At 41.0% G+C, this 17,466-nt stretch overlaps 2 protein-coding genes across 3 annotated transcripts; one reads left to right on the top strand and one right to left on the bottom strand.

Annotated features, from left to right (window-relative positions):
- Nucleotides 1-127: 127 nt before the first annotated feature.
- Nucleotides 128-13,101, top strand: pelo (pelota mRNA surveillance and ribosome rescue factor). Of its 2 annotated transcripts, none has more exons than XM_085466208.1 (13): nucleotides 128-512; nucleotides 946-1,038; nucleotides 4,881-5,031; nucleotides 8,195-8,285; nucleotides 9,110-9,273; nucleotides 9,733-9,793; nucleotides 10,183-10,344; nucleotides 10,429-10,475; nucleotides 10,673-10,746; nucleotides 10,833-10,884; nucleotides 11,286-11,360; nucleotides 11,540-11,571; nucleotides 12,616-12,681. In XM_085466208.1, the coding sequence occupies exons 1-12, from the start codon at nucleotides 472-474 to the stop codon at nucleotides 11,567-11,569; spliced, it is 1,041 nt and encodes a 346-aa protein (XP_085322334.1). In that variant the 5' UTR covers nucleotides 128-471; the 3' UTR covers nucleotides 11,570-11,571; nucleotides 12,616-12,681. The 2 variants fall into 2 exon arrangements, with proteins under 2 accessions (XP_085322334.1, XP_085322333.1); XM_085466207.1 differs by having other exon boundaries at nucleotides 133-512; nucleotides 10,833-10,904; nucleotides 12,616-13,101.
- On the bottom strand, nucleotides 12,464-16,997 carry paqr4b (progestin and adipoQ receptor family member IVb). The gene is made up of 3 exons (XM_085466210.1): nucleotides 16,714-16,997; nucleotides 15,569-15,787; nucleotides 12,464-14,534 (listed from the first exon to the last, which is right to left on the bottom strand). Exons 1-3 carry the CDS (start codon nucleotides 16,880-16,882, stop codon nucleotides 14,101-14,103), a joined length of 822 nt encoding a protein of 273 aa, XP_085322336.1. The 5' UTR covers nucleotides 16,883-16,997; the 3' UTR covers nucleotides 12,464-14,100.
- Between the last annotated feature and the right edge of the window lie 469 nt (nucleotides 16,998-17,466).

Consider the following 17,466-nt stretch of genomic DNA (forward strand, 5'->3'; position numbering starts at 1 on the left):
AGCTTTAAAAATAGGCGGCGTTTGTGACATCCTATCTACTCCTTGATTGGTTGTTTTCCGTGTCTATCAGCATTTACTTATCTCAAACTAATTTGTAAAAAAAGGGCACTGTTTCTTGATTATGTTACGCTTAGGCTACTGTAAATTAAAGACTTTATGAGTGAAGACAAGAAAAAAAGCAAATTTTTCGCATTTACTCAAACAGTGTGTTTGTATTCGTTTCGTATTTGTTGCGCAGCAAAAGCTACTCCCACGGAAGTGACCATGATTGGAAGAACAGGCGACGTATTTGGGCGCTGACGCAATGTCCCAGCGCCTGGCAACACGCAGCGAGTGATTCATTGTAAAGTTGGGAGATGGCTTGGCTAATTTGTTATTTCACTAAGAGATAAACATGTCCCTTAGCCGGACAGCTGCTAACTTATATATTTTACACTAATAATTCGGTTTGTATCATACAATCATCCAACCATGAAGTTGCTCCATAAAGATATTGAGAAAGATAATGCCGGGTGAGTGAGCGCTGATGGCTAATGCTAGTAGGCTAACCAGCTTGCTGTGTTGTAGCTGACTATACATGTGTCAGTGTAGTGAGTTGCATTCCCGTGTACACTCAGAGAACGGGAGAGGTGTGGGTTTTGTAATAATAAGCCAACCGACCATTTTGTCTTAATATGTGTTAAAACTGAACCTTTACTAACATGTTACAACTTCTGGTTTAGCTTTAGCTTTACAGACTGAATTGACAAACCACACCTTAGGGAGTAAACCAAACAAACTTGTGTAAATAAATATAGTAATACACACTGTGTACTTTGGGAATTCCTGTGCCATTTTACCACCTTCGCATCTTAAATTGGGAGCATATCTATTTTTAAAAAAAATTGTATACCAAAACCACACGAGTGCAGATCCTGGCTTATTGATCACCAACGCTTAATTCAGTCAGGTGACTCTGGTGCCCGAGGAGGCGGAGGATATGTGGCATACCTACAACCTGCTCCAAGTGGGGGACAGCTTAAGAGCCTCGACTATCAGGTAATAATCAATAGATTACACAAAGACACAGGTGAAGCCCTGTAATAATGCAGATTTCTTCATTTTTTTCTTCATTTCATGGGTTTGTAAAATATGCTGGCAAAAGAAGTTAAAGATTAGACACTCACTGTAACAATTAAGTTGCAAAAGAAAGGTTGTGTGTGCAAGACTGCTTTGTAGAAATACTTTAGAAATATATGGTATTCATGTATCCTGATTATTGTATGAATTTTGATATTATCTAATTAAGGTAGATATTAATTAGACCACACGTCCTCCATTATGATAGTAAGTCACTCGGTCAGACTAAGTTAACATTGTCTCAGGATGGTGGTGCATGGGATCAGGCCTCTTGTTTGTAGTATTCCTAGAGTATCGGAATTTATTCAATAAAATATCATATTTAGTCTTCGTGTAACAATACAATATCACCACGTCAATTTTTCCCCTCCACCTATAATCTTTAATAAAAGTTCTAGTTATATCTGCAGTGCAAGTTTCCATTTTTGAGTATTTGTATCGGTATTCCATTCAGTGTTGGTGGGATCATTGTAGTTGATATACCAGAATGTTCAAGCAAACAAACAAACAAACAAAAAAACACCCACATCCCTCGGGCAGCTTTGATGTAGCTGTAACTCAAGTTTATGCCTCTTTGTGACTCAGTGTGTGGAGCGATGCTCTGACACCGGCGTGAAGTTGTGTTTATTATAGTCATTCTGTGTTATTAAGTGTGCCTATGCGAAGGCACACTTATTACTATTGCTCGGATTTATTATTATTATTATTATTCTTTTTCCGCCTGAAATTTTGGACCGTAACTCATCCCACAGTTTTGACACAAGCTTCATATATGTTATATCATTTTGTGCGGCTGGATCAGGAATGAGTTGCTATGCCTTTTGGTGTTTATTACTTCTATAGTTTTTTAAATATGAATATTTTAATGCAAGTTTTTGCCCATTGGAATGAATGGGAACGAACGAAAGTGAAACTTAACTTACTTTGTGGTGTGTTTGCTCACTCACTTAATTTGTGGTGTGTTGGCTCACTCTAGTGGTATGTCCCCGTATTTGGATTACCATAATGACGACAATATCAACGGCGCGCACAGCGTCGGTGCTTTCAGGAACCATTGGAATTCTTAAGGTTGCACGAAGCATTGAATAGTTACGGTAACGGCAAGGGTGTATGCTTGGTGGAAAACTGCATATCCCACAATTCAAAGCACGCCTCTACCAGTCAAACAATGGCGGCTGCCACTTGGTTTAATATATTCCTCTTATTTGTGTTTCTAGGTCACAAAGTAAACTTTTAAGATATTTTCAGGTGAGAATGTGGGTGTGTAAACGTCAAATATCTGCTCGTTTTGTCAAAACATCCCATATTGGCAACAGATTTTTCACGATGTTGCGCCGCTTCACTCAAAAGCACCCAGGCTTGGCTTTCAGTGAGGCGTCTCTAACTCCTTTCATCCCCGATACCTCCGCAAACAGTCTTTGTCTTAGCTGGACTTATTTTTCGTTTATATGGGCCGATGATGCTGGTCGATGAGGAAAAACTAACTGAGTTGTTTGGTGGTGGCTAACGCGGAGCTAGCTAGCCACCGGTATGTGTCTCTTTCCCCTCATATGTGGGGAAAGAAACATGCGAGGCGGCCGCCGATCGACCGGTTTTCAGGTGAGAATGTAGGTGTGTAAACGTCAAATATCTGCTCGTTTTGTCAAAACATCCCATATTAGCAACAGATTTCTCACGATGTTGCTGCTAGCCGGCTAGCTAGTTCGGCCGGCCGGCTAGCTAGCTCGGCTAGCTAGCAAAAGCACCCAGGCTTGGCTTTCAGTGAGGCGTCTCTAACTCCTTTCACCCCCGATCACTCCGCAAACAGTCTTTGTATTAGCTGGACTTATTTTTCGTTTATATGGGCCGATGATGCTGGTCGATGTGGAAAAAATAACTGAGTTGTTCATATACCGGTGGCTAGCTAGCTCCGCGTTAGCCACCGGTATATGTCTCTTCCCCTCGTATGCGGGGAAAGAAACATGCGAGGCGGCCACCGATCGACCGGTGGTGGCTAACGCGGAGCTCAATCGTGGATAAGGGGAACCCAATGCAGGAGAAGCAGGCGGCTGGTGAACTGAATTTCAGGTAAGACGTTATTAACTGCACTCTATTTGGGTCAGATATAAACCGAGTTTAGGTGTAGTTTATTTTCGTTGTGCTGACAGTTACAATAACTGTACTGCGTGCTAGCTAGCACCACGGAGTTTCTATACAGCTGTGCGCGCTAAGTTACTGATGTTGAACTTTATGACAGCCTCCCCTATTTTCAGGCGATAATGTAGGGGTGTAAACTTCAAATATCTGCTCGTTTTATCAAGAAGTCCCATATTTTATCAAGAAGTCCCATATCTCTCACGATGTTACTGCTAGCGCCGCATGGCAGCTAGTCGGCTAGCTGGCTAGGGCGGCTTGGCTGACACCTAGGCCGGGCTGACTGATACCCAGGCCGGCTCACGCTCACGTTTCACCGCCGCATGGCAGCTAGCCGGCTAGCTGGCTAGCGCGGCTTGGCTGACACCCAGGTCGGGCTGGCTGACACTCAGGCTGGGCTGGCTGACACCCAGGCCCGCTCACGCTGTCGTGTTATTTTTCATTTATATGGGCTGGTGATTCAGTATGAGTGTCCGGTGAACTGAATGTCAGGTAAGACGTTATGTATATTTAAGGTAGTGACTGGAATAAGTCACAAGGTGTCGCTGTTGAGCTGCATATATGTTGTAAATTTTAGCAATTTTGACCATTTGTCCTCTGCAGGACACCGTAGTTCAGATTTCTCGTTCGCGTGGGCGCCATCTTGGTTCAGTGTTTACTGTGATGTGCAAAGGTAAGCACTGTCAGTGGCGAACTGCATTGGTTTTGTTTAAAAATAAGTGTTCCACTGTGTAAAATAGCGGTTTGTCATTTAAGCCGAGCATATATTTTGTTTATTGAGAGGTTCATGTATTGTCTGATGAGAGTATGAGACAAAGATATACTTTTCTTTCTTACTCTCATATAAAATATTTAGCTTTTATTAAATAGTTATCTGAATCTTACAACCAAAGTTTGTATAATAATACACAAGATTGGCTGTAGACCATTGTTAATCATTCAGAACACTGTGTAAAAATAACAAAAAACAAAAAGTGAATGAAAAGTGCATAAATATTTATTTTACGTGTTTGATGTGTGTGGCAGGGCGTGGTCTGCAGTGCCGCTGCAGGGGAGGTGGACCCACCTCAGCGATATCTGCAATCACGCCTCTCAGGTGTAAAGTCTGTGCTCTCTCTGCTTTTTTTTTTTTTTTTTTTTTTTTTTTTGTATGTGTCGGGCTGTGAGATGAAAAGCTACAAGCCGGCTGTGTGGGTACAGCAACTATGTGTGAAAAGTGGTCCATAACGTAATGCTTCAAAGTGTGTTCATGCAAACATTGTCGGGTCTGCTTATGAACCTCTGCGCACAGCGTCTACAAATTGGGGCTGTACGAAGTCACCTCATCTTTACACAAAACTGTAAGCTGTCATCTGTGAGGCGCGAGCGGTGTTTGGTTTTACCATAGTTAATGGTGGAGAATGGCTGCTCTGCTGAGTTTTGCTCTCTGTAGCCGTTTGAATGGCAAACTATACTGATTAGCGGCGGCATAGGCACACTTAAAATTTCTTCAGAAATTTTCGCTTTCTAGTTCAAGGATTGTTATAGCTTTCAGCATTACTCTTCTACCTTAGTGTTTTGTTCTGAAAAATACACAGCTCATCATCAGTGCAGCAATTAAAGCTTCGGCTTCTGTCCTTTTCCCACAGAAAGGTGCAGACCGAGTCCCCTACAGGAAGCGTGGGCAGCTCGAGAGTCCGAACTACTCTGACGTTGTGTGTGGAGACTATCGACTTCGACACCCAGGCCTGCCAGCTGAGAGTAAAGGGAACTAACATAGAGGAGAACCAATATGTCAAGGTCTGAGTTTTATAAACACTCTTGTAAATGGGCTGGGTGAAATATTTACTATTTTTATTTTCTGTTTCCTATATGAACCTGTCTTAAATTAAAAAAAAAATGCACTTGCCCTCCATCTGTGGACAATACAACGACATCATTGGCACCTTTTACATATTCTGCACGCTGTAGTGAAGAACAGTAGGATCAGCTGGCTAGCAATAGCAGGAGTCAATGCAGCCTTTGGAAAATGGTTTAGACCACACTCCATACTTATTTTCCAGCATCTGAGTGAAGACTGGTTGTTCCACTGTGTCAGTGTGGTTATGTCAGGACTGACATAAAAAGCATCGTCTGTCTTTTATTATAAGTGACACCAAAATGTCTGGAGATGTCTGGAGCCTTGAGCTCCTCCATACCTGTTTCATGCCCTGGAGGTCGGGGCTGTGGCTCCCCACACCCTCTAGCACATACAGTGGGGCAAAAAAGTATTTAGTCAGCCACCGATTGTGCAAGTTCCCCCACCTAAAATGATGACAGAGGTCAGTAATTTGCACCAGAGGTACACTTCAACTGTGAGAGACAGAATGTGGAAAAAAAAATCCATGAATCCACATGGTAGGATTTGTAAAGAATTTATTCGTAAATCAGGGTGGAAAATAAGTATTTGGTCAATAACAAAAATACAACTCAATACTTTGTAACATAACCTTTGTTGGCAATAACAGAGGTCAAACGTTTACTATAGGTCTTTACCAGGTTTGCACACACAGTAGCTGGTATTTTGGCCCATTCCTCCATGCAGATCTTCTCGAGAGCAGTGATGTTTTGGGGCTGTCGCCGAGCAACACGGACTTTCAACTCCCGCCACAGATTTTCTATGGGGTTGAGGTCTGGAGACTGGCTAGGCCACTCCAGGACTTTCAAATGCTTCTTACGGAGCCACTCCTTTGTTGCCCGGGCGGTGTGTTTTGGATCATTGTCATGTTGGAAGACCCAGCCTCGTTTCATCTTCAAAGTTCTCACTGATGGAAGGAGGTTTTGGCTCAAAATCTCACGATACATGGCCCCATTCATTCTGTCCTTAACACGGATCAGTCGTCCTGTCCCCTTGGCAGAAAAACAGCCCCATAGCATGATGTTTCCACCCCCATGCTTCACAGTAGGTATGGTGTTCTTGGGATGCAACTCAGTATTCTTCTTCCTCCAAACACAACGAGTTGAGTTTATACCAAAAAGTTCTACTTTGGTTTCATCTGACCACATGACATTCTCCCAATCCTCTGCTGTATCATCCATGTGCTCTCTGGCAAACTTCAGACGGGCCTGGACATGCACTGGCTTCAGCAGCGGAACACGTCTGGCACTGCGGGATTTGATTCCCTGCCGTTGTAGTGTGTTACTGATGGTGACCTTTGTTACTTTGGTCCCAGCTCTCTGCAGGTCATTCACCAGGTCCCCCCGTGTGGTTCTGGGATCTTTGCTCACCGTTCTCATGATCATTTTGACCCCACGGGATGAGATCTTGCGTGGAGCCCCAGATCGAGGGAGATTATCAGTGGTCTTGTATGTCTTCCATTTTCTGATGATTGCTCCCACAGTTGATTTTTTCACACCAAGCTGCTTGCCTATTGTAGATTCACTCTTCCCAGTCTGGTGCAGGTCTACAATACTTTTCCTGGTGTCCTTCGAAAGCTCTTTGGTCTTGGCCATGGCGGAGTTTGGAGTCTGACTGTTTGAGACTGTGGACAGGTGTCTTTTATACAGATGATGAGTTCAAACAGGTGCCATTCATACAGGTAACGAGTGGGGGACAGAAAAGCTTCTTACAGAAGACGTTACAGGTCTGTGAGAGCCAGAGATTTTCCATGTTTGAGGTGACCAAATACTTATTTTCCACCCTGATTTACGAATAAATTCTTTACAAATCCTACCATGTGAATTCATGGATTTTTTTTTTCACATTCTGTCTCTCACAGTTGAAGTGTACCTCTGGTGCAAATTACTGACCTCTGTCATCATTTTAAGTGGGGGAACTTGCACAATCGGTGGCTGACTAAATACTTTTTTGCCCCACTGTAGGTGTCAAACTCTGGCCCGCGGGCCAAGCCATACCAAATTACTATTAGAGCTGGCTTACTGGTATTATACAGCTAATATATATATTGTTTAGTATTAAGCTTTGCTTGTTCCATATTCAGTTTTTCAGCAAAACGTGTTTGAGTCTATAAGAAAAGATTCATTCTTATATCTGGAGGAATAAATATATTTCAATAAATATTAGCGTTAGCCCGCGACTTTGTTCCAGTTTTGAATTTTGGCCCACTGTGTATTTGAGTTTGACACCCCTGCTCTAGCAGATCATTACATGAAGGAACCTTTTAAATACAAGCGCGCTCATGCTCACAGACACAAAATACACCCTTTTTGGCTCCGATCTCAAAGAACACTGTGTGCTGTAAATCTTATGTGCTGCATAATAATGATATATTATTATGATATATTATTTAGATGATATATATATAGAGATATGTATTTTTTTTGCCCCCCCCCCTTTCTTTTCTCCTTTCTTTGCCCTTCATCACTATTCCTCTTCCCCGCTGTCTTTGTTTCCCTCCCTCCCCCCGGTCATGTCTGTCCTGTCTGTAACAACTGAAAATAAAATAAAATAAATAAATAATAACAACAAAGGTCAATCAAATGGACCAATACGGCAAGGCAGGGATGGTCCACTTGGTAAAGTAATTCTGTTGGGCTTCTCTTTTTGCCTTCAGACAATAATTCTGATGGCAAAAGAGCCAAACGGGACAGGCAAAAAAATTATAAAAAATAAGTGACACCAAAACGAAGCAACTAATGTCAGCTGCTTTTCTGCTGTGGTTTTCTTCTTGACACCAGATCCATTATCTGATTTTTAGGTTGAACATTGTTTGTTTTTTTTACTTTTATAGAGCATCGTAGGTTTGTCTGTTTACTTTTCACCAAGAAAGCTCCCCCATCAACAGCTGTCTCAAGAACCAATGTTTCTGTCTTTTACGGTCTCTGATTTTATGACTTTGTCATGTTGCACAAAAGCAGAAATTAACCGATTTAATCTCACGTACCACCCAACCCTGGGATGCAGGCTAACTTGTGTTTGAAATGAAAAGTAGTTGTGATTGTGTTGTATTTTTTTGCTCTTCAGATGGGGGCTTATCACACTATTGAGCTTGAGCTCAACAGGAAGTTCACTCTGGCTAAAAAGAACTGGGACAGCGTCGTGCTGGATAGAATTGGTAAGCAGATGCTACCTCAGTACTCCGACCACCAAAACAACTATAAACTGTTTACTGCTATGTCTGACTGTCAATTATTTTAAAGCATGTACTTCCTACCACAACTAGTCACAAAGACTCTTTTTCTGATGAAGATGGCTGCCCCTCATTGAGCCTGGTTCTGCTGCAGATTTCTTCCTGTTAAAAGGGAGTTTTTCCTTCCAACTGTCACCAAGTCCTTGCTCATAGGGGGTTATCTGATTTTGGGGGGTTTTCTCTCTGATATTGAAGGGTCTTAACCTTACAACATAAAGGTGACAGTTGTTGTGATTTGACACTAAATAAATAAAATTGAACTGATTATAGCAGATAGAAATTTCTTGGCTTTGGTAACTGTTCTCAAAATTTCTGCAGCTGTTTGGCTAGTTTTCTCATTTTATTCAGATTTGTTCAAATTCAACAGGCTGTCAACAGTTCTCTTATAAGATATACTTTGAGTTAATCGTTAATAGTGTAGGGGTTTACACATTCACGCAAAAAGGGTCCACAGTTCGATCTCAGCAGGCGAATAAAAGATCAGCTCAAAGTAGCTTTTACTATTTTTATATCAACCTTTTTTATTCTTGAAATAAACAGTCATAAACAAAACAAAGACCTTTTCTTTCTAAAATTCTGGTCAAGCAGTGAAAGCTTTTTCCAGATGGCAAAAATTGTAAGTCGAGTGAATAAAATCACCGAACACTTTATTAGGAAAACCACCGTAGAAGATGTTGGAAATTTTGTCAATTACGTTTTAAATATAACTTCTTCTTTTTGTTTCCATTATATCATTGTCTACGTTTTAGATCAGGCATGTGACCCGACCCAGAGGGCAGATGTGGCTGCTGTGGTAATGCAGGAAGGCCTGGCCAACCTGGTGCTCGTGACACCTGCCATGACGCTGCTTCGTGCAAAAGTGGAAGTCACCATTCCCCGTAAGAGAAAAGGAAGCTGCACACAGCACGACAAGGTAAAAATGATTTATAGGCAACTGATCAGCTGTTAGCGAATCGGGAGCTCTAAAAGCAAGCAAACGGGAATGAAGTGACGTTTTGAAAAGGGCACAGTGTCAAATCTGAATATGAAGATACAGCTAAAATGTACACAGTGTGCCAACCCAATTATAATTTTCATATTGCGTGAGTGTTTTGGTGTAGATGTCATGGGAGTTAAGAGCTTACTGACTAAAACAAAGTAGGCAGATATACACATTCAAATATATTTAAATGTTTTTAAATGGGATTGAGTGGAGTTCAAGTGGATTACATTTCTCTTTAGCCTCAGGAAGTCAACCTCAGTTTTTTTGTTTGTTTTCTGTGATATTTCTGTGATAGTGTAACAAAAAATTTGGTTGTCCCCTTTCTTTGGGGATGTAACACTGAGAGAGTTTTTCATCCTGTGTGCTTACTGTCAAAGTGTCTGTTTGCAGGGACTGGAGAAGTTTTATGAAGCTGTGATGCAAGCCATTCTCCGTCACATCAATTTTGATGGTAAGGCTGTTGTGTGCGCGTAGACACTTCTGCCTTTTTTTTTTAACTTATTGTAACAGTTCCAGTTTAATGTTTGCTGTGAAGCTTTCATTCATGGTGATGTGCACCATTGTGTTTTGTTCCTGAAACTGTTTATTAATGTTATAACTTAAGAAGACTTTTCACTCTCACTGGATATTTTTCAGTGGGATCATACATGTTTTAGAGTAGTAACCTCTATTTTCCTGTAAACATAATACCTTTTATTAAATTGCTTCTGTGTTTTACTACATATATAAATCTAGACAGATGTGGATGTAAACTGCTGGTTCAGGTAGTTTCTCTTTACAGAAGATATCATTTAAAAAGAGTTGAGATTTAGATTTTTTTTCTTTCTTACTTTCTGCCAGTTGTGAAGTGCATCCTGGTGGCCAGCCCAGGCTATGTGAAGGACCAGTTTACGACCTACCTCTTTAATGAGGCGGTACGGCAGGACAACAAGATCCTGCAGGAGAATCGGCCCAAATTCATGCTGGTCCACTCATCGTCAGGTCATAAGTACTCACTCAAAGGTAGGAGCTGCTGCTACTTGACAGCGAAGTTAAATTGATCTCATCATAAGGTGAAAACTCACTGAGACAACTGTTGTTTTGCAGAAGTCCTTTCTGACCCCACTGTGACAAATAGGCTGTCTGATACGAAGGTGACTATGCATCCTGTGATTTAAGAGTTTGTGCATATTTGTGCATATGATTGCTAAACTGTGCACACAGCTTTTTAAACTCTGAGCAAAAAACTTTTTTTTTTATTATAAATTGTATTAATCTGTGTGGAATTATGAATTATTTTCACTGGAGACATAAATAATTTTGACCTGTTGTTTTGTGTCTTGCTCCTCAGGCAGCCGGAGAGGTGAAAGCCCTGGAGGACTTCTATAAAATGCTGCAGCATGAGCCTGACCGAGCCTTCTACGGGTGCGTGCTTGATGATGGAATGTAACAGTTAACTTATATTGTTAACACTGATTATAAACAACCTGCATATCTTTGCATCCTCACAGCCTCGCTCATGTGGAGAAAGCTGCTGAGGCCCTCGCTGTCGACACCTTGTTGGTAAGCGACAAGTTGTTCAGGTAGGTGTGCATGAGGGATGCTTTTGACAGGCAGTGTTATTCTGCCTCGTTGCTGCTGTTGTTTATGTGTAACATGTTCACTAACATACTGATGAGTACGTTCAAAGAACTTTTCCTTTCTGTGTTTTTATTTTTGTCATATCAGTATAACGTTACTAGGGTGGATGCACATACTGAACACAGCCAAGATCAAATAATGACGTCAGCATATGTACATGTATACGCTCCGAGCAGTCAGTCTTTAGACTGCTCTTCTTTAAACACTTGATTTATGACAGCTTTCTGGGACTTCTATGTTATAAAAAAAAAAGAGGATATCCTTAAAATCGTCATTACGGGCCCACAGTTCTCCCAATTTCAATGCTTAATTTGTTTTGTCAGGCATCAGGATATCCCCACCAGGAGTCGCTACGTTCGCTTGGTGGACAATGTGAGAGACAATGGTGGCACTGTCAGGTAACTTTGTAAATACTATGTTTGTAGACTTAAAAACTGAATTTTTGTTATGTACTATATGTGACAATTTTGTTAAAAGTAGAAATGCAGGCTCCTGTAGATTTACATGCTGGCTAGAACATGTTTAAAGTACTTTGGAAAACATCAGGCTAATGACTTTTTCTCTTTTTTCCATGCAGAATATTCTCAAGCCTTCACGTTTCGGGTGAACGTAAGTTATTGCTCCCTTCATGTAGTTGAAGTTAACTCTTTAGCTCTCTCAGGCTCTAAGGAGCTGTCGTTTTTCAACTTGATGTCCTGTCACGTTTGTTTTCAATGCGTAAAAAAATCCCCCATAGATTCCCATTACTATCACTACAGCCACAGTACTGATACCAACAGTGCCATCCTTACTTCCTCAGTTTGACAAGTAACTTCTCACAGTCCTGTCCCTCGCTAAAAGCTGAAGTAGTTGAAGTTCATGAACCTGAACAAGACTTTAGGAAAACTGCAACAGCACTAAAGTATTGAACTGCTGTCATTACGTTAACATTAGTCGGTTAACTGTTAGCAATTACTTACGCCTAGGGGTGACAATCTGGTCTTCTTCTATTGCTGGTCCCAGATCTGGATATATTGGAGGGTTGGGCCACAACCTAAAAATGCTCTTGTTGTTCATATGTGAACCTTACAGTTGATGTTAATATACAGTTTTTGAACTACATCAGGTAACTTCTAAAAAAATGCCTCTTAACTTTTTTAGCATTTTCGTCTGGATTTGATTTCACATGAACATTTGCAGTGGATTGCATAGGATTTTTTTTTAATCTGATACCATCATGGTTTAAATCCATGTCTGCTAATTTGTTCTCCTCTTCTGCACTGGTTTTGTTGATGTATAGCTACATCACTTAAGCCTCAAAAAACTGTATCTGGCCTGTATGGTCATCCCTGGCGGAGCACCACTGAAACAAATGGGAGCATTTCTGTGCACCTTTTTTTCTGCAGGGTTTGTTACTTAACATGAAATCACTAATAAGAGTAAAATAATGAAAAATAAAGCGTAGGATTAATTTACCGCTGTCATTTGGACTCAGTGAATTGATGACGCCACACACATAAAGTGATAATCTCACTCTTTATTGATGTCTTACTCAAATAAGAAGTCAAGAATTTGTGCTACAACTGCACCGATTGGATTTTTATAATTAAATATAAAGCCAGTCCGCAGTACAGGATGTGTCACCTTTTGATTTATTCTGGACTGTCTCACCAGAACTGACTCAGCTGAGCGGGGTGGCTGCCATATTGCGGTTTCCCATCGCCGACCTTTCAGACGCCGAGGACAACAGTAGCTCAGATGAAGACTGATCCACACAAACACCCCAGACTTCTCCCGATACCCGCCCTCAGTTTTGCAGATAAACATGGGAATGTTCAATGTGTTATGAAACAACGAGTCGTGAGAAATTCCACCCCTGTAACAGCCACATCTTTTACAAATCAAATGAACATGCCTGATTTTCTAAAGTGGCCATAAATTCACTTAATTTTGATGCAGTTTTGATGGTTTTTAAGCTAAAGACAGAAAATCCTCAATTCACAAGAAGGGCAGTAAGATGAATCTAACATTTTTTTTTTTTGCCAAGTCACAAAAACCCATTCATTTTAAATGATAGCAATAGCAAAATAAGTGACTTCTTGAGTCAAGTGTACATACAATATATCTTTCTTGCAATTAAACAGCAGAAGCATGCAACTACTCCTGTTATTTCTCTCGTTTATCACCATTCATGGGTTAAATACAGATTGGACCAAGATATAAAAATAGATATTTTCTTTCTCACAGTTATTTTTTTTCTTTCATTTAAAAAACTATTTAAGGGCATTACACCCCCAAACTACTGCATATCGACCTCTATAAATCAAGTATGTTCAGGATTTTCAATTAGATACAATGATGTGATTTACAGTTAGAACACTGTAGGTTCCTCTTATTCTTCTTTGGCAAAATGTCAAATTATGAACTTCCCCTGTGAAGAATTTCAGCAGCTAGGACTAAAGTGCATTTTTTAAATGTAACTTTAAGAAAAAAACACAATTTGCTTCTGTATATTAACTTCATATTTATTGACTTTCCCTTTTAATTTAGCTTTTTATGTAAACGTTACATTTAAGAATAGGGGTTTTTTGTGGGGACTTTTTTCCCCTTTGCATTTTTCAACCTTATTTTATACACATCAGTATTTAATTGTCAGATTTATTGAAGCACTTCTGCTTCATTATCTGAATAAGGGGCTGTGATTAAATAAGTGTGAATGTAACTTCTAACTAAAGCTAGCTACTTTAGATAGGCTAGCTAAGTTAGCTAACGTAGTTACGTTACCTAGAGTGGGGTTATCTAAAGCTAGCTAAACTAGTTAGCTAGAAAATTAAATAAATTGATAAGTTAGGTAATTAGAGAAATTATACATTGAAAATTAAATGGGAAGGTAAATAAATGGGGGAATACAAATGTAAATATGGAAATAAATCAAAACATTTATTTTTATATCCGATTTTATAAACGTATTAATGGCTATATTAATTTACAGTAGTTATTTTTGGGCAGTTAATGGCATATTTCTTTAATATTTTAATATATATATCTATAGAGTATTGATTTTGGCAGTTTCGGCCCTCCATATACTCCTCCCTCACTGAATGCTAAATTCAAATGTAGCCTTGACTGCAAGCATGCGTGAACTAGCTGCACTTGGCATCACTCAGCAGGACACTGGTAGCTCTTAATCCAGGCTAAATCCTCCAGTGTGCCCCAGTGTAGGTAGATAATTGAGCAGATAACCATGACATGCATTATCTGGTGGCTGTTGCCCCAGTTGTCAAACAATCCTGGTTTGAAGCGCTCAGGGATCTGGACAATGTTGACAAGCCCTCCCAATAAAGCTAGACAGTCCATGATGACAAAGAGACGCAGGGAATTTGGGCTTCCTACCCCGCTGCCATAAACCCGAAACAGGAAGAGGCTGAAACGGAACAAGGCCTGCCAGACAAACGATTGCAGGCGCCGGACGTTAGTGCGGGCAGTGGTGGCACAGTAGATCCCGTGGGCTGACAGGAGGATATAGACCAGCAAGGCAGTCTGTTGCACGATTGGGTAGCAGAGGAGGGTGATATGAATGATAGGAATTGCCCCTGGAGAGATAATGCAAGGTTGCTGTTACTGGCATTGTTGTCAGCATGGTTATTTTTAGTCAACACTAAAAATCGTTTGGTATCTTGTTATTTTTGCTGTTGTTTTTCAGAAGCAAATGTTAACCATTAGGTCGAACTAAAGAAAAAAAATCAGGAGTGATCCAGGGTTCCTCTGAAAAACACAAACTTTATGGCAATCAGTCTGATATTTATTGAGGTCTAGCCTTAAAGTTGTGGATAATCCCATGCACTGTTAAATGAGGCTTGACTTTGACTTTTGGTAGGCTTGAACTATCTTTGCAAAAGACTTTACATGAGACTTTTAGGCTTATTGACAGACTTAAGTGATTCTGGGAGGAACTGTTTAATGTTCAATATCTTTAATCTGCCTGAAGACTTAATTGGTTGTTTTTAAGACCACCACAGTATTTTGTCCATTCTTATTCACGTTCACACTCCTGTCAGAGCTTTGAGGTCTGCTAATCAGACAATCCTCAATACTCCGAGATCTAGACTAAAGGGTTAAAAACTCGGTCGTTGGTGGGACTACTGCTAGAGAGAGTTGCTACTCCACATCAAAAGAGGCCAGTTGATTTGGGTCAGGTATTTGACTAGCATGCCTCCTGGGGACCTCCTTGGTGAAGTGATTCAGGTATGTCCCACTGTGAGGAAGCTCTGAGGCTGACCAGAAAAGATTATCTCTTAGTTGGCTTAGGGAATGCCCTGGTGTCTCCCAAGAAGAACTGGAGGAGGTGGGTATCTACTAACACTGCTACCCCTGCAACCTGGACCTGGATAAGAATTAGAAGATAAGAAAGAAATGTGGATGCAGGGGCACCCCTGAATTGTATCAAAACCATAGTATTCAGCATTTCTAAAATTTTGTTGTAACTTATCAGTGCTTGTTAATGGCTTGAATTCCAAAAACTTAAAACTTGAAAACATCTTAGTTATGACCAGTAAGCCCCTCTGGTCCCGGTCTTAGCATCAGGAGCAATCTCTGCGGTTACATTTACTTTCTTTCGTCAACCTACCGAGGGTGTTAACTAGGCAGACGCCGACCATGTCCAGGGAGAGCAGCGTGTCGTACACGTGTTCTCCTCCCACGTGGTTCATGAACAAATGGTAGACCACTGATCCCATGGTGGGACAGAGGCAGGCCAGATAGTGGACAACACATATCCAGATGCTGTCCACCTCCTTCCAGGGGATACTAAAAGGTAGCAGCACCAAGAAAAGGAAGAAAGGAATTCCTGAAATGACAGGAAGATGGAAAAAGAACATCATTATTTTTCTGAAATCTGCAGAATATAAAAATAATTTGTTGAGTATTTTGAGGTATGTGCCACTGCTGTAGGTTAGTGTCAGCTTAATTTGTAGTGGCATTTTAATCACAGTACCTTAGTGCAACACATAGAAGTACCGCCTGTTGCAGAACAATATGAGGAATTCAATGGACCGAAACGGTTCCTCTGTCTAATTGTAATTTTTACTAGAAATGAGTAGTTGGTTACATACATAGAGAAGCTCGAGCAGCACTCTAATGCTAATATGCTTCACTTCCCCTTAGTAAGAGTGTTAGGTTTAATGAACTTATGGAATAGCCATGTTGAAAATGGGGCAAGAAGACGACAAGGCCTACTGAAGTTCAAGGCTATGAAGTTTCTAGTTTGTGCATGGACCAATTTCCCTTTTTTGCAGTTTTTTTCCATGAGCCAGCCTTGAAAAGTTTCACATTAAAACCAGAACTTTTAAAGATTTCTTAACACATATCTTATTCTACAGCAGCTCAGAATCTGTGCAAAGTTGTCTTTGGATGCTTCACTCAAGATCCGTATGGGCATTTACAGATCAGAGGTGTCGGTCACCTTCAACGGCCCAGTTAACCAGTGGACACTGTCAGGGCTCTGATTCCCAGGGCAGATTACAGCTAATACCCCATATCCTCATTACCCATCCTTATCAAGTGTGTTTGTATCTGGCCATAAGTGAGAGTTGACATGCGTGGCTTGTTTAGTTTGCGGGTTAATACGATTCAAGGTGAGAGAAACTTGCTTTGCGTATAAAGTGTAAAAATATATTTCAATGATGATTCAGGTATAGTAAGAACGGCTGCAATGGCATTTTCTAGTTTAGGTATGTATGCACCAGTTGAAAGAAGCATAACTGCTGGACTTACCGTGTGTGTAGATGTTCCCCAGCTCATTGTGCATGTAGAAGAGGCTCCTGACGCACTCTTCAGCTGTGGACACCGGCCGGTAACCCGTCAGGACATATTTGTTGAACTGAAGGTGAGCAGGAGCCTTTGCAAAGTCCAAGAGCCGCGGTCCTTTGTAAAGCACCATCATGACTTCCTGCAGCCAGTGCCCTCACATTTAGCTTCCTCACCATTTAGATCATAAAAGGGCGCACTCGGGACTCCCGGGCTGGTCTTGACCACGACCAGCCGGAAACTCTGGTCCTCAAAACCCATCATTGGACAGGTATAAGTCCATGCAAGCAACCTGTTGAGCTGGCTAAGTGGCATGATCTTGGACCAATCAGCGCACGGCCTTTATTCCTAAGCTGGGTAATCCCCCAGAAAAAGCCATGTGCACTTCTGCAGCTGCTCCTCCCTTGTAACTGACTAACACCTAACCAGCTTCATTGTTTACGTAACGCACTTTAACAAAACAGAAGTACTTCCCTTATGTACAGTAATGCATGTGTGCTTCTGTCACTCACGTTTGCTGCACCAGGCTCAAGGATTACAAATCCTTACTGGGCGGTTGTTTTCTTCGTGACTCTTAACCAGCACTGACGATTCCTTATTGTGTCCACTTATTATTTGAAAACAGGTTTGCAAATTACAGAGCCAGCAGTGTGTGTAAAACATGCACAGGTCAGTAAAGAAACAACTTCCACTTTGAGGTTCTTTTGGTAGTTTTAATAA

This window comes from Copadichromis virginalis, linkage group LG8, assembly GCF_057382275.1.
Source record: "Copadichromis virginalis isolate Kocher_CV1m ecotype Utaka linkage group LG8, C_Virginalis_male_GT1.1, whole genome shotgun sequence".
Classification (NCBI taxonomy): Eukaryota; Metazoa; Chordata; class Actinopteri; order Cichliformes; family Cichlidae; genus Copadichromis; species Copadichromis virginalis.

Coding starts and splice junctions, on each gene's coding strand:
- pelo (XM_085466207.1), top strand. CDS start 472: ATGAAGTTGCTCCATAAAGATATTGAGAAAGATAATGCCGG. Junction 9,274..9,732: donor GCTGCACACAGCACGACAAG/GTAAAAATGATT, acceptor GTCTGTTTGCAG/GGACTGGAGAAGTTTTATGA. Junction 10,476..10,672: donor ATAGGCTGTCTGATACGAAG/GTGACTATGCAT, acceptor CTTGCTCCTCAG/GCAGCCGGAGAGGTGAAAGC.
- paqr4b (XM_085466210.1), bottom strand. CDS start 16,882: ATGATGGTGCTTTACAAAGGACCGCGGCTCTTGGACTTTGCAAAGGCT. Junction 15,788..16,713: donor GGGGAACATCTACACACACG/GTAAGTCCAGCA, acceptor CTGTCATTTCAG/GAATTCCTTTCTTCCTTTTC. Junction 14,535..15,568: donor CTGCCTAGTTAACACCCTCG/GTAGGTTGACGA, acceptor TTATCTCTCCAG/GGGCAATTCCTATCATTCAT.